Source organism: Xiphophorus maculatus, chromosome 8 (genome assembly GCF_002775205.1).
Source record: "Xiphophorus maculatus strain JP 163 A chromosome 8, X_maculatus-5.0-male, whole genome shotgun sequence".
NCBI lineage: Eukaryota > Metazoa > Chordata > Actinopteri > Cyprinodontiformes > Poeciliidae > Xiphophorus > Xiphophorus maculatus.
Window position 1 is genome coordinate 15,126,483 of NC_036450.1, and position 17,360 is coordinate 15,143,842.

The 17,360-nt window shown below is 35.9% G+C and overlaps 1 protein-coding gene across 1 annotated transcript; it reads right to left on the reverse strand.

Annotated features, from left to right (window-relative positions):
* Positions 1-9,591: 9,591 nt before the first annotated feature.
* mtfp1 (mitochondrial fission process 1) lies at positions 9,592-15,838 on the reverse strand. The gene is made up of 4 exons (XM_005803743.2): positions 15,702-15,838; positions 14,454-14,581; positions 13,008-13,240; positions 9,592-11,980 (listed from the first exon to the last, which is right to left on the reverse strand). Exons 1-4 carry the CDS (start codon positions 15,760-15,762, stop codon positions 11,914-11,916), a joined length of 489 nt encoding a protein of 162 aa, XP_005803800.1. The 5' UTR covers positions 15,763-15,838; the 3' UTR covers positions 9,592-11,913.
* Positions 15,839-17,360: the final 1,522 nt, after the last annotated feature.

The window sequence follows — 17,360 nt, forward strand, 5'->3', positions numbered from 1 at the left end:
TGCAGTGCTTTCCCTGAATAATTGATCAAGCCAGGAGCATATGCTGCTTTAAAGCTATGTGTGTCACTCAGCTTTAATAGCGTCTTCACAGATGTACAAGTTACTCATGTCACATGCACTAACTGAAGCGTTGATAAGAGGCCTGAGAGTCCCTCTGTTTTGCCTGCAGGATGCAGCATTCAGGGTTTTTTTTCTTTCAAGATTCATGTTTTTGTTGTGTCATATCACTGATGAGTTTTCCACATAGCCTCAGTTCTTCTTAAATGACCCTTGACTCAGAAAATACAGAATTGTTTTTGTAGATTTAGGGTTTACTTGAGAAGGCAGCAACTTAAGTATTTTAATTATAGCAGTTTAAAAACATTTGTGTTCCTATTTTTACTGGTTTTGATACCCGCAAAGATATTTATCTGTTGATTTTCAAAATGTTTTGGCATAGTATACACTGTGCACTATATGCAATTTAAAAGCCCTTTCTTGAAATGATATTATGAAGCGCCTTGAACAAAGACTAAAAGTTGCAAAGGAATTCATATCTCTAGATTTTTTTCCCCCTAGATTTTATCACAAAACAGCACAACCACAAATATTAATGTGTTCTTCTGGATTTTGAGTGAATCCGGAAGTGAAGGGAAAAGGTTACATTGTTTTCAAAAGGTTCTACAAATAGAAATGTGAAACATTTGGCATAAATTTGCTTTGAGCTCTAAGTTAATCTTCAGCTGCAATTTCGTCACCAAATTTATTTATATATATGATTTTGCTATTCAACAAAGCATTGACTTTACTGCATCATAGCTCTGGCTGAGTGTTTAAAATTGATGTATTTCTGGAAGGTGAACCTCTGGCCAAGTGCAAGTCTTTTGCAGCCTCCAGTAGCTGCGTCCTTCTTCCTATTGAGTTTGTTACTTTTCAGAAAATATTTAGAAGATTTCAGAACAGTGTCATTACAGATTCATATTTATGTGAATGCTTGAATTAAGCCCCTTGGTAATTATATTAAGATTATGTATTTCCATATATCATGCAACAAGTTAGATGTCTATGCATCAGTCACAAGTTCTAAGTCACAAGGCGTCCAAACCCTGAAGCAAATTATGCCTTATCATATAGTTTAGTCTCTAACCCTCCTGCCATTTTTTTCCTGATTAATCTAAAAAAATGCAATGACATTCACATGCCATTTTCAATGCTATGTTATTTTTTTAACTACTAAAAGAGAGGCAATGTCTGTGTATTATTGTGTTGTAAAACACAAGGTAGATAAGCTTTTCTTTAATGGTATATGAGGCCAGTTATTCTCTTAAATGAGAATCTATCTTGCTTTACAGGACCCAAACATATAAGATCTTGGTTCAGTAAATATTTAATGAAAAACTGAAGAAATCTGCTATATCAAAGATAAGGTACGACAAAACAGGTGTAAAAAAAACCCAAAACACATCTGAACTGACGAAGAGTTACAGATAAGGCAGAGAAGATCATGATAAGGATGAAGAAATGTAGCTAAATCCTACAAGCATTTTCAAGGATAGACAGAATCCTTCTTTTTTTCAAATGACAAACAAAAAAAGAAAAGTCAGTACAAGACTTGTAACATTTCTTTCAATACAGCAAAGTGGGCAAATCCTTTTTACATTTCATTGATACATTGATTTTTCAGGTTCTCTTTCTACTTTCTTTCATTTAATTGCTGAGCTGATTAAAAAATACACAATAAAATCAGTTTCTACTTTTTTAATATCAAAATGTGAAATTTTGGAATTCTATGAGTGCTTTTAGCTAGATGATTTTAGTCCATGTGGCAAAAAGCTAAACAATAAATCAAGGATTTAATCAAAGACTAAGCTAGAAGTTTTGAGAAATGTAAAGAAGATTTTCTTAAACTGACGCTAATTTAAAGAAAATCTTAAAGATCAATCTTTAAGATTCCCTCCCTCATTAAGTGAGTGGGAGGAACATTTTTTTATCTCATATCTTTGCAGATTTCTGCAAAATCTCACTGTCCTTTTTACTGGATACTGACATTTAAAAAAAAAAATTCAAGGCAATGTCTATTTCCAAACATCTCTGGTTCTGAAGAAAATTGCTATTGGAACGATTCCCTTTGAAAGCTGACCCAGCGAGGATCTCCGTAGGAGGAATTATCTTACCTTCGACCTTTTAAGGATTCTATCTTCCAGCCCAGTGCCTCCATGTCTGCCTGTGTTTTCATCATACTCTGCTGCATATTGATCCCACGATGAGCAGGAGACGTGTTTACAAGCTGACCCAAGAGATGGGAAATGAGATGTTATTTAATGAGATCAGAAAATTAGCAATCATACAGCATCTTGTTTGATTTGAAAAACTCACTGAAAGAATAATAAACAAAAGACGTTGCTCAGAAATGTGATTAGAGTAGAGTAGAGTAAATTTAATAAGATTGCAAATGCAATTAAAATCTTAAGTAACAAAACTAATACAAGTTAACATATTGACTTGAATGGAAGCATAAGTTATTTAATTCCCAGTTTCTCCAGTAAAGCTGCTCTCACATAATTCAGATTCTACTGCACATTTTAACCTGCAAACAGCAGAGTGTCGTCCGAGCAGTGTTAGGCGGCTTTCAGGAGAAAGATTACTACAGATACAGTGCTTTAAGTGACCAGCCGGCATTTCCACTTGGCTGCTCCCTCTGATGCCACCTGAACAGGCTTCAGCAGGAACCTTCAAGGTCCTCATACATAATGCATCAGGAGAAGGTCTGCTCAGTTTTCATGTCCTCCTAATTCATTCCACAAAGAGGCTGCGGTCTACCGGCACACAAGGTGCCCAGCTCGGATCACAAATCAGAAATTTTCACTTTACACCTGACACTCCCCTCAACCCCCTCTTTAAACAAGTGCTATCATCAGGTTGGTTTCCATTCATCTTCAGAGATCAAAATGTTACCTACAGTGCCTCAAAAAGTATTTGTTTACTCTTAGACATTTTAAATTTTTTCACGTTACAACTATAAACCTCGATGTAATGTATTTTTATTTTACCCTCAACAGAAAGTCATGCATAAGTGTTTGGTGAAATGAAAATAATTAATGTTTTTCTCTTTATTTACTTATAAAAATATGACAGGTGTAACAATCATTGGTATTCAGCTTCCCAAATTCTGGAAGAAATATATTTTAAATACAATTACAACATCAAATCTTTTACTAAAAGACAGAAAAAAAATTTCTAAAAATTGAAGCACATACTAAAAGACTTTTGATAAATGCTTCAAACTTTAGAATTTCAAATTCTTTGTCTAATGGCACAATGTTAGACAGACAGAATGGCGAGCTCCTATGAATAAATTTTTTTAACATATCTCTACTTATTCTCAGTTGGGTTTGACACAAAATTTCAGCACACTTTCATTCTTAGATCTAAGCTGATCAATTAGTTCTGACTAAATGCTTAGGGTCATTATCTGGTAAGAATATGAACCTCCACCCTAAAGTCTAGAGTCTTTTATAGATCTCACTAAAAATACAATCAAACTTTTTTTGTTCTGTGATTTTGTAGAAAAGTTCAAGGGCATTTGCAAGACATTGTAAAATACAACAAAACAATATTACTAAATAATGTCCTAATTTCATCCCCATCACAGGTAAAGCCTTTGATAGAATCAACATGGCGACTTATCCAGCATCATTCTCCATATTCTTTGTCTTCCCAATTCAGAGACACTTAGTGCTATTTATTCGTTTAATGCTCGGTGACACTGCCGTGGCCTTGGCCATCATTTTTTATCCTGCCCTCTGCGTACTCCTTTTGTGACTGGATTTGATGTGCTGCAATTGTCTTTTGTTTCTCTTTTGCTCACAGCATAAGATCATTCATGAAAATCAATCCAAGCCAGGCCCCATCATCTCCATGCGTTTCAAAACATAGCCTTCTGCTGACCTCAATAAATTTACCGGCGAACATAAAACATTTCAGTTAATGCCCTCAAAGTGGCCTTTCCACAAACACAGTCCTTCTATAAACGGGGCCCACTTAAAGCTTTCTGTGTGCCTGCGTAGACAGAGACTGGTAACGTATTCACTAACGTCGCATAATAGAATTGGGACCCATTACTTATAGCTAACGATGCCATGTGGTTCTTATATTTTATGGTATTTATGGAGCAAAGTCCTGCTGTACTTTTATGTAAAAGTCAAACAATAAAAAGTCCCAATAGGAACTGTATGCAGAGATCAAAACACTTTGTCAGGAGTATTTCCTATTAATGTAACCCAGTGTGCTTTCTTATCTTATGAAACGTCAACGTCAGAGCAAGATGTTTTATACAGAACCACAGTGAAGCTCGCATTTGTATTTCTACATAAAATAATCAGAACTTGTCATTTGTTCTTGGGTGTATTCATAATTAAGGAACAATTAAACCATCTAATGTGCATTTAACACTAGAACGTAAAATGTATATACATTTAAAGAGTCCCAAGTTTAGAAAAACAAAACAAAGCAAACAAAAATGATCACGGTTTTTATTTCATCCTAAAAATTTGTCCAAGAAGGTTCGAAAAATCCCTACAGGAAATTGTGCGAAATTTAAAAGGTTGGATTTTTCTTAGTTCAGAGCACAAGTATTCAGTTATAAGATGAAAATAGTTTAGTTCAAGACAATTTAAACCAGTTTTCATAGATGCCAATGTGTCTTATAAATAAGAGACACTGTGAGCTGATGTATACTTAATTATTCATATCCCAGTCAGATTTAGTCTGAATGTATCTTTTAATTTTACCAGCATGCTAATTCTGAATGGAAGTAATATTACTGTTTTAGAGTGGCCCAACCAGAGTTGAAAATTGAATCTGATAGAGAATCTGTTGCAGGAGCTAAATATTAAAGTCTTTGAACGTCAAACACTTGAAGCTAATTCCCATTGCTAGTTCATCAATATACCAACGAAAATTTGCCAAAAGCAGCTCAGGAACCACAAGAAAGTCTGATTCCTGTAATACCAATAAGGATATTTCCATTGATTAATGAGAAAGGCATCAATACTATGCATTTACCATTTATTTTTTTGAACTGATACTCTTTTTTTATCATTTTATTTTGAGTGCTTGTCTCAGTTCTTGCTTCTTGTTTAAAGGACAAATAATTCTAAATATAAATCTAACAGGTGTAATAGTTTTGGCTGAACTGATGGAATAAACAGGACCTGTACACGTCTTCATCACCGTGCGCTGACCTGTTGTGAAACTCTCTTATAAGTATCATGCAATGCCTCATATTTTAGAGGGAATTTTATACAAAACAGCTGTAAACGACATATACAAGCCTTGGGTCTCTTTACTTACGTTGAATGCTTTTAATGTCTAACCCCTTGCAGCAATATTTCATCTCGTGTTGTGCAGCTACAACATATGAATTGTGGACTCCTTCTCTGGCTTGTTTGTCATTAATTTGACCTTTTTTGTGAGGTTAATTTTAATTTTATGTATTTACTCTGTGTGTTATGTACATGGTTCAAAAACTAGCATCTGTTTACAAGCCTGTTTGCCTTTGCCTCCCTTTTTGGCTAAACATTGTTTCAGGCCTCCTTCATTTTTTTGCATCTCTTGGTGGTGGCTCAAGTAATTACAAATTGTAAATAAATTTGTATTTTTACCTTAGTATGAACTAAAAAAAAAACCTGTACATTCATTTCCATTCATTCATTATCTTCAATTGAGAGTGCCTTGGGCAAGAGAACCATCTTCTTCAATGTAGTCTAAAGTAACTTCTCTTGTTTTTGGCAAATCACTTCTGCATCCACGTCTACAGTGATTACAGTTTGCGTATCCATCAGTCGTTATGTGGCAGAGCTGTCTCTTTACTTTCAATTCACCTGCAGATATTGCTTGGTTGTTTTTTTTTTTTTCTTGCTCTAGCAGCAGGTTATCTGATAAATGATTAGATCTGAATTTGTAATCAACTCTTGGCACAGAAGCACTGAAGAAAATGGATTCTCCATTGAATCACTTGTTAGCCTTAAGCAGGACAGCTTCCTTTGAAAGGAAAACTAAGAACAAAAGAATAAGGGTGTGTGCCTGAAGTTTATAAAGAAAACAACCATAACTACACATTATCTATACAAATTGGCAGGCAGCATAAAATTATTTTTTCAGGAGCCTTAATAAACCCCCCAAAAAACAAAACAACAATTCTATTTAAAGACCCCTTCAAAACTCAACAATAAACCATTTGACTAAAGCAGAAGATTAGAAAACAAAAAATTGCTTTCTGAGTGCGCATCACAATGAAGAGGAATGATGAGCATTAGCTAAAACAACAAATCCTAATAGATTAAATGTTTACATGCCTTGGAAAATATAAAAACACCTTGGAAAAAAAATCTAAACCATGTGTCTTTTTCCTATCACTTCAAGTTGGTGCGTCATATCCTGGTAAATCTTTGATTGTACTTTAGAGTCCTAGAATTAGCAGATAATATATTTACTTATATTTTCTGGTCTTTTAGAAATTGTTTTCCCAATTGATGGTGTACAATGATGATATGTTAAAATGTCATGTGAATATCAATGCTTTTCCAGGCAGGTCACCTTTTTTTGTTTGTGGCAGACATTTTAACATCCTATCAGGAAAAGTCAAATAAAAATATAGCAAATATTGTGGCTCTGTTTGAATTTATTGCATTTGGACTTGGAGCTTCTAGTATTCCTGCTTTGATGAATTAAAATTTTGAAGGCATAATTGTAAAATAATCTAACGTCTGCACATCAGTGGCTTTGCTGCCACTGATGTACAAAGTCTGCAAAAGTCTGAACAACTTTTAAACTTTTGAAATTGTTGCATTCTGAAAATGCAACAAATTTTTAAGGTCTTCTGTCCAGCCATGCCATAAAATCTGCTCAGTTTGATTGATATTTATCATAGCTTATTAGAAATGAAAAGACTAGTTTTGCATATGGATATTAGGGTCAGTTGTGGGGTGCAAATGAGCAGCTGAGGGGTTAAAAAAAAAGAAAGAAATGGGGGAGACAAGTGAGAAGGAGAAAGGGAGGTCTTTTGGCCACTTGTGGCCTTCACAACACAGGCACAAATCATAGAGGGACATGGCAATTGGAGTGACAGATGAACAATGCTAGCGTTTTCCAACCCCCTGTGAACAGGCTCATCCATCACAGCAAGGGAGATTAATTCAATTCATCAGCTTTTTGTCTCCTTGGGCCCCCTAATGCCACCTGATATTGCTCAAGGAGGACTTATAAATGTTTGTGGGTTTGATCTGTGCTCGCTTGCCTGACACTGAATTAAAACATTACTCTCTACTCTTAGCAGTACACTGGTTTTTGCCAACATTCTGACAGCCACTTCTGCCATAACTCTGATTGAGATGAAGTTGTACAAAGTCCAAAACGTTTGCCAGAGGCATCCAACAAGACGTTAAAGCGAAGACTAAAAGAGGACGGACTGATGGGTCTAAGAGAAAATACAGACTTGAAGAATTTATGGGAGTTGCATTTAATAACTGAGGGGAAACATTTAAATCATTGTGACAGAGAAAGATACAGAGCCTTCAGGTATTATGGTCATCTGAGGTTAAAAGTTAAGATTGACTGTTGGTTAATGAACGTCAATAAATTAACCAACAAACAAATAAATTCCAGAAATTCATTATATACTTTAAATAAATTTAAAATGTTGTACTTTGATCAAAATAAGTGAGTAGAGGCAGGATCAGTGCACCCTTCATTATGAATTATTGGCCAGCGTGCACAGATGGCACAAGTGTTAATACTGACATCTAGTGGCTTTTTGATGTCATGTCTCTAATATGCAGGAAAAAAGTAAATTTTCACTTTGAGATTTTTTCTTCGTAATTTAGACATTGACTAATGAATATTTAAAGGGATTTATTAGCAAATAAATTTAAACAGACAACATTTATGGTGTTCAAAGCTAAACGGCCTTGTAACCAACTCTGCTACTGGCAGAGAAACAGTTGCAGGGAAGAGTTTAGTCTGTCATCTGTGGCCACAGCTAGCCTTCCCAACAGGGGAGAGAAGGTACATGGTCAACCACATGAAGATGTTGGCGGCACCAACACCCTCCTTCTGTCTCCGATTGGTTGCTTCTAGATACCATTGGAAGGCAGTGCTTCTTCCCCTCCCACAAAGTTTAAAATTTCATAAGTTACATACTGCAGTTTTACTAGTGCAAAGAGAAATCCCCATTAAATAATAAAAAACTCAAGTTAAATGAGACTGAAAATTTAAAAATTTGAATCGTAGGATGCTTTATTTTACATTTAGGCAAAGGTCTTCTGAGGCATATAATGAATCCTGCCTCCTCTCCAGATGCAAAAGTAATAAGCGGTGCCCAGACATCCTACTAGAGACATCAGCAATACAGCTGTTACAACCACAGTCTTCCACACTCTTGAGTCATGAACTTCATTAGAATCTGAGGGAGACAAACAAGAGTTACACCAAGATGGCCCCAAAGCCGGAACTTGTGAGTTTTAGCAAAAAGCAACCCACCTTTACCCAATAGGAGAGAAGATTCTGGAGTCGTTTGCAAATTGAAGATTTCATGCGGCAACAGTCCATCTTCTGAGGAGTTGTCAGGCAACATACTTTCATCTGGTATAGCAGTATCTTCCTCCATATCGTAATATTCTTCGTTATCCAACTGTGTTATCCAGCGTCCATTAACAAAGACAGGAGAGCCTGAGCAAGATAACGCATGTATGAAAACATAATGAACAAGTCAGTTATTGATTAACTGCAAAACAGTGTCACCTTCTTACCTGCCAAAACAGTTGATATGGCCAAATGGGCCACAAGCACAAAACAGAATATCAACATGACTGCATTGAAACACTTGGCAATTTCCCTTGCCTTTTATTTGCACTCTCTATCACCACAAGTGGAATCAGCTGTGCTCTGACTCAATGACCAATAACCTCAGCTCTTAGGTCAGCTGGTTTTCTATTTGAATAGCTGTTTTATTGGCCTACAGGTGACAGGTATCTGTCAGGCATCAAGGGTCATCAATATTTATGTGCAGGTCATAACTCAAAACTAGTAAATGAATGTGTTCACACATGAGGATTTACATCTTAAAGCATAAATCCTGAATAAATAAATAATCGTATATTTAAAAAATATATTTTTTTCTGGATGGCTTACTGTGATTTTGTGCATTATACTAAGAAATTGTTTAAAATGTAGCTGTGGCTACACAACCATGATAATACTGACAGTGATGAATTTGCACACAAGAAACATGATTAGAAATCTTCAACCAGACTATAAACTGCAGTCCTGTCCACTGACTTGGATGCAGAGTTAAATAAGTATCCATCCATGTGCTATACCTACTCATCCTTGCAAAGTGGGACAGTGGTGCCATCTCTAGCAGTTTTTGAGCAAGAGGCCTGGACAGGTTGCCAGTCCACCACAGAGCCACACACACTCTAAAGGTGATTTAGAGAATTCAAAACCATAACCACCAGTCATGTTTATGGACTGTGGATGGAAAGTGGAGTACCCAGAGAGAACACAGCCACAGGGAAAACATGCTAATTCCATGCAGAAAGACCACAGGCTGGGACATTTCAGACAGTCCATATTTTATTTCCCCACGGCCCAAAAACAACAGAATATGAATTGTGCACATGTTCGTCATACAAATGAATTTAACTTTATATGTCAGATCTGAGTCCCCACAATGTGAACAACAGCAACAAAACAAACTGTACATTTCTTTTCAGCTAAGGCTAAAAATGTGACTCAAGGTCACATCAAAAAGTAAAAAGTTCTGAAATACAATTTCTAAAACCTTTTAAAATATCACGTGAATATCAATGTTTTTTTGTTTGTAGCAGACATTTTAACATCATATCAGGAAAGGTCGAATAAAAACATAGCAAATATTGTGGCTCAGTTTGAATTTACTGCAATTGGACTTGGAGCTTCTAGTTTTCCTACTTTGATGAATTAAAATGTCTGGCAAATGTACTTATGCATAAAGAACACAATGTGTGCTTAAATGTGTAAAATGGTCAGTACAATAAAGACATTTATTTCAATGCTGTCAAGTCGGCCCAAGACAAAGTTGTGCTAATTGCTGATGTCGACACCCAAACTTGTAGCAAAGTTTTTGCATGAACAGAATAAACGGAAATGAAAACAAGAGGCGACATATTAAAGGGGCAGTACAATATATTTTGTGGGTATAGTGTAATTTTATAGCACAATTAAGTAAATATGTTATCTTCAGTTATAAAAATGCTATAAATATCAAACATGACTTAAAAGAAATTTAAGTCATACCTTGAAATTGGGCCTCTGTCTCTTTAAGAAACTCCTGCTCTTTCTGATCCTCCGTCTTTAGGAAGTCATCACAACAACATGTTTCCATTAAGCCTTTAATGTCGATCTTAGGAGCGTTGCACTGAGAAGTAGCTCCTATGATGAGCTCAGAAGATGAGCACTTCCACTACGTGTTTGCTAATTGCTGCTGACTAGTCTGGAGGAACCGAGTGGGGGAATGGGTGCTCTGTGAGGCGGAAGTTCTGCTTGGAGATTGCAGCTGCAAGGAGGGGCTGCATGGAAAAGGCGATCAGTGAGACCAAGCGTTTTGCACACCCGATTGGCTGTCGCTTGAGATTCAAGGATTGCTCAAACATAAATGAAAGAATCAAAGCAACACTCCAGGTATGTTTTTGATTAGGGAATAAAATTAGAACACGGTATAAAATTCAAAAAAGTTGATTTTACATAATACTGCCCCTTTAAACAGATGGCCTAGCGTACGGTATTCCCAGCTGCCTGCAGTTCTTGTTATCAGATTTCCCTTCTTGATTTCTAAATATTTGTAAATTGAGGATTTTTTTAAATGCAGGAAACAATCCTTGCAATTTTAAACTCATCTATACACACAAAGTTTCCCTTGCATAGCTCATGATGAATTGTAGCATCTGACTTAAATTGTCACAGTCTTGGCAAACAGCATCTTAAAATGTGTTATTCATACCTGATATCTATTCAGAGATTACTATTCCCTAATGTCTAATGTACCTAATCTGAGAACTGAAAAACTAAATGTGATTTCAATGCCCAGCCTTTGGAGGTAAAGTCAAATTGCACAGTTTTGCTTTTTCATCAGCTCAGGCAGAGTATACCTACAGTAGATATAAAACTCAGTACTGTATACAGTATTAAATGATCTAAAATTGCTATTTCTAACCGTAAACTGATTTTATAGTGCATAGAATCAAAGAAGCTGGAACTAATGTGAAAAGAAGGCTGTCAGTGAAAGCTCATTAACCTTCAAAAGAAAAAAAAGTTTGAAAAAGTGCACCAAGTAACATCTCTTAAGTGCTGCAGTTATTTTCAGTAACAGAAACCTTTGACAGTGACCTGGCTCATTGACCTGCCATTATACTACAGTGCCATTGAATATGGCTAATTATAACACACTAAGAGCTCACTGATACAAATGCACCTTGATGTTTAGATATTAAGAGCTGCTTCACAAGCCAGAGTAAAAAGACTCATTTCTCTTTTGAAAGATGGCAACATTTTAAGTTTTCTTTGTCTTCTAGGAATTTATTATATCTAAGCTAAACAAGCAGGTAAAGTGAAGATGTTGTGTCATTTCTATATTACTACATTCTCATTAAGATTTATTTTGGTAATATAACCCACACTGCCCTGAGGATAAAACTGAGCCTGCTTTGGAGCAGGATTTCCCTTTAAATCACCTAACCTTGTACATAAATATCCAGCTCTGTCATAAAAACTATGGTAATACAGTTATATCACCAAGCGAGTTTGAAATCTTGCACCATGAAATGGCTGCGTTCCAGAGTGTCTGCATAATTGGTGCAAGTTTGCAGGCTGGTGTGCTTCCAGTCTGCATGATCCTCTTTATTCGTGCTTCTTTCCATCATTGTAGACCTTCCTAAGGCTCGAGTCCAGCAGGAAATCCACTGACCTACAGTGTGCACAGAGCAGAACATGTGATAAATAATGCATTATGTTAAAAACTGATTCACTAAGCAAAAATGTCAGATTCAAATTAAACTTATGACACAAATAGATGGTAAAGTGAGACTCAAGTGGAACAAAAGTAAAGGAATTAAACATTTTGACTGTTATCAGATTTAAAAATGTGATTACACCAAAATTATTAATTATATGAAATGTGTATAATAAAAATAGATTTATTAATTAATTAATTCACCAAAAAAAAAACTACTTTTTTTTTTTAAATGCATCACTTTAAGTATGTTGGGGAAAATCTAATTTGGACATCACCTAAATTTTATCCACTACCTATGATGTTTACATTAAGTTTGACCTTGTTTCAGGTGAATAATGCTGTGAAGTGCAGAGGAAGCCATTTCCATATTGCTGTTTAAAATAATATGATGACAAAGTTTTCTTTGACCCTCCTGTTTTCGCCATTGCAGCTGTGTAAGAAACCGTAGTGCTCCTTAAAAATCACAAAATGTTTCAATGTCACATCAAGAAAAGGCAAAAACAAAATGCCACTCAAACACTTTTTAAAAAGTAAAATGTAAAAGATTCAAAACCAGTTTCTTTTAGGAATTTTTAGAAGTACCAATAATGTTGCTGCTGGTAAAAACAGCATATTTCAGACACAAATAAATCCTACGCTGACTTAAAGTTTGATTTTTCAAAAATGTTCACTGAGATGATTCTGTTGCAGTGAAAGTTGACTTCAAGGGTTCTTGTTATACATCTTAACAAGGCTGCATATAATCATGGTGGATAGTGAAGAGTTGCTATCAGGTAAACCCAGGTTTACACTGTAGCTGTCATCTTGTTGGGGTTTGCTAATCTGCTAAAAATAAAATATATGTCAAGGTTAATGTAATTTTAGCAGCAAGAACAGCTAAAATGACTAATCACAAGTCAAAACCTCAACTGTGAAGTCTTACTGCAATTTACACATGATCCAGATACGACCAGGACAAACACACACATCTTGTGCTAACCTGTCTATTGGAGTGATGATGAAGGGGATGGTGGAGAGCCCAATAGCTGTGGTGGTCCACTTGCGAACAGGCAGAGGCCACTTGGTGGACTTGCCCAGCAGATACAGGGACGCTGCGCACACCCGGTTAATAGTGAAGCCCGGGATGATTACAGAGGCCAGGGCCTGCCACACAAACGTGTCCACGACCGCTACGGCCACTCGTGTCGTCTTCCCTGGATTGTCTCCGTGGGCCTGGAGGGACAGATGGAGGAGCAGAGGAGGAGGTATGACACTCAGTGGGTGGACAAAATAACTGGAGTGTTCTTTTTATCATCTGGTGGTGCATTGTTTCCTTGTTTTCTGCTTTCAACTTACATCAACGGAAAATCACGTTTACCTGTGTTTTATGTGTAATAAAACTGAAATTGCACACTCCACAATATATTTTAAATGATGACTGTATTATTATTAAGGCTGTAGTTCATGTGTCTAATTTAAAGACGTGTATTCTGTCCTTACACAGGTGTGCTGAACTGCGTTAGACAGATAGCCACAAAAAACTCCAAACGTTGAGCCGTCTGGGCTTTAATTTTTGTAAAACTGAAAAATAAGCATAAAAAAAAAATCATACATGAACAGTTTGCATGTCTCAAGTACAGACATTGCTATATGAAAGACATAACTTTAACATATAGTGCCACGAAGGCTGGACACGTTTAATAACGTTAAAGAAAACACAAAAACTTAAATAGCAGACAAACGTATGTCAACCAACATTTGAGCACAATAACACTACTTATGGACAAAGATACTTGTGACTTGAAGCAAACTGTCGCCCTACCACGTTGCAGGTCGAAAACGATAGACAGACTGAATTTTAACGAAAACAAAACCTAACTTAAATCCTGCCACAAGGGGGAAATAAAATAACAGAAAATAGGATACTAAGAAATCTTAGTACTACAATACAGCATAGAAAGCCATAGTTATTTTACTCTGACCAAATTTGTAAACTGTAGAAATAGAAGTTGACTTTCTTACCTACAAATTAATAATTTAAATGTCATTTAAATTATAAATGTCATAAATGTCGCAATTAATCAATGCTGATTATTAACATTTTTGAAGGACAATTTTGTTTACAGGGACTTCATAATCCATTTCAGTTGTGTGTGGTTTTTATTTCCTTTTATGTATTGTTTTTGGTTGTGTTTTATTTTGGATTTATATTTAAAATATTATCCCATTTCAGTGTGGAATGTTCTATATAAAATTGAAGTTTTTAGTGTTGCATTATTACACCATAATCATATTAGCTGAAAATTGTCTCAAAACGTCAATATTATCATTTTTCTCAATGATTTCTGGGACAATTTATCGTCCAGCATGATTTGTTATTGTGACAGGCCTAGCTATTACCACATTTTTTTTATGAAAATACAATAAATAAAGGGTAATGTCTTACCACAGCTGCTTTTTTGCCTTTGTCCACTGCATCTGCGGTAACATAAGCAGTGGCCACAGCATAACTACCCCAAACAAAGCTCACTGGCACCAGAGCACGGAAGGCCTCCCCGACTTCATTGGCATAGCCTGCGGGAATACAAAAATAGATGCAGTTAGGACTTTAACCTTGTTGTGTTCTCCAGATGTAAGAATAGTCTTCTTCCTGCAACCCAGAAGTCTGTTTTTAGATCTGGAAACCCAATACCTGATGACATAACTGAGTTTTTTTAAACCAGAAAATGGAAATACCTGAATATGTTAAACTTGTGTGTGTGTATTAGTATTACATACTCGCAGAACAATTGAACACCCACAGTCTATTTGTGATACATTAACATATCAGCAATATTTGTATTTGATATGCAGGTCAAAGATGTACAAACGCAAGTTAAGAGACATTTAAGTGCACAGTTATTATTCAAATCACATTTTGTTAATGACTTTTTTCCATTGCTTTTTTATATGTAAGCAAACCAGAAAATGAAAGTGATACAACAACAAGTTTTGATTTGAATAACACAACAATGTTCCAAAAAATTTGCAAATATGTCCAGATTTCAGTGTGCACACTCCTAAATATTGATATGGAAATAATTCTTTAACAGACAGGATTAGAGCTGGAAGCAAGCAGATTATGATTTTATAAGGGGGATGAACAGATTTCCATGTCAGTACATGGATACTGCCCCCCAAGTAAGAGGGAGGAACTGCTGCGGTAGATGAATAAAATGCCCTTCAGACAGGATACTGCCCATGCCCTTTACTTTAAATGTTTACAGTACCAACAGAGACAAAAGTCACTATACTGATGCTGAGTACTATCTGCAGAACAATCAGACTGGAGTCTCAATTGGACTGACAGCAAGTATAATGTTCCTTCTTCCTGTTTATAAGTCACTGCCTAAACTTGCTGCACGACTGAGCGAAACGCTTTAATACAGAGCTAAAGAGACTATTCGAGTCTAACTATGCAGCCATTCGTTTGGAGACAATCTTCTGAACAATGCAACACACACACATTGTGTCATCTGGTAGCAAACAGTCCTTCTGACGCCAGGTTTGATACAAATATAGCTTTTAAAGAGAGGGTAGCCAACTATGCTAACTCTGCTAAAAGCTGTGTTGTTCCGACAGTTCCGGTGTCCTCAACATGCTCTGTTTTCTTACACAAACAGCGAGTCACTTCAAACACGTACTTTATACATACCTAAAAAGCGGACCCATGTGTCACGATAAATGTCGACCGTTTTTTCTTCACTTGGACCCATACTTCCCTCTACTCCATCCCCGTATGATGTCCACAACTGCACGACGCGTGACGGGATCCGACGAACCAGCAGGGTCGTGAAGGGGGCGCGGTCTTTCCCCCAGCATCCGACTGGCAGTACGACAGGTTACAAAATCCTAAGTATGGAGCATCAAAGGTGCCACGATTACATAAAATCAGTCAGTCGATACATAATTATTAATAAATGTCATAACTTAAAACAAATATAATTCATTTGTTCATTTAGTTAATGTACATTGTTTTTTTCCTCCTTTCATAGTTCCATTTTATGAACAAGCCATTTTGTATGCATGTACAGCTAAACCATGACGGGTGCCTTTATTTTCATTTTAATTCAGTCTTTTTTGTGAATAATGGTTATACATTGAAAGTCATAAAAATGTTCAAATATCACAAGTAATTAAATACTGTCTGAAAACTACACCTCTATTTCCACTTATTTTGTTTCGGATCCCCATTTGGGCCAGCCGATTCTTGGAAATATGACACATTATGACCCCTGCTCAAACCAAAATAACTCTAAGTGACCGTCTGTTGTTATCTTTATTGAAGTTATATTTTCTTGCACATATAATATAGAAATCTGTCAATTTGTGGATGAACTAAAAATTCCTGGTCAATGGAAAATAAAAGGTACAAATTGATCAAAATTGCAAGCATACTGCAGAGCGTGAAATGAACAGCACTCAAAAGTTTTAACACTTACTGGTGGTTTGCACCGATTGTGATTCAGCAAGGAAGTCCCTGCATCATGCAGGTGCTTTGAACACAACATGCTGGATTCCCCATTCAAATTTACATGCGACACAGAAAGAGGTCAAAAGAGTTGCAAAATACATATACAGAAAATAGAGGCACAAAATTCTATGACAGGGTTGGTCTCATGTAATATGTGATCCCCAGAAACTTATATTGTGTCAGTGCAAATTTATATTATCAGTGGATAGTTATGTACTAAACTCAGGTTGCTTTGATAGGTTGTCATGGAACTTGATCTGCTGTTTAATGTGAAACAAACATCTTGACATCCGCCATTTATTTTGTACCTATAATGATTCTGCCCTTCTGAAAAACCAAGATGTCAATAACGTCATTATAACTGTACTAACAGACTGTTGATACCATTAATCTAGTTAAATAATTTATTAAACATCGTGCACCACTAAAATGTTTGTTTGATGTGTTCACTGACAAACTTATTTGATCATTTATGTTTATTTTACCAGTGTAGTGGAAAGTTTAAATTTTCTCCAGTTTAAATATAGGTTTGATCCGTGGAACAATGCTCATTCTTTTATTTTCTGTTATTTTTGAATACCTGCCAACAAATAAATATCAATTTCCTAAAGATATTTCTTTAAATTGTGGATAGTTTTTATATTGCGTCAAAGCACATAATTCAGGAAATTTACCATTGCAATCTCTTAAACAGCTGTTTGTTTCTAAGGATTCGTAGAGACTGTAAATATTCATTTCTGTTTCTAAAGTAATGCGACCAATTATAATCACGTATTATGACTGACAATCATATTAACCAATTAAAATGGGTCAAACAACACGGTGGACCAATAGAGACGA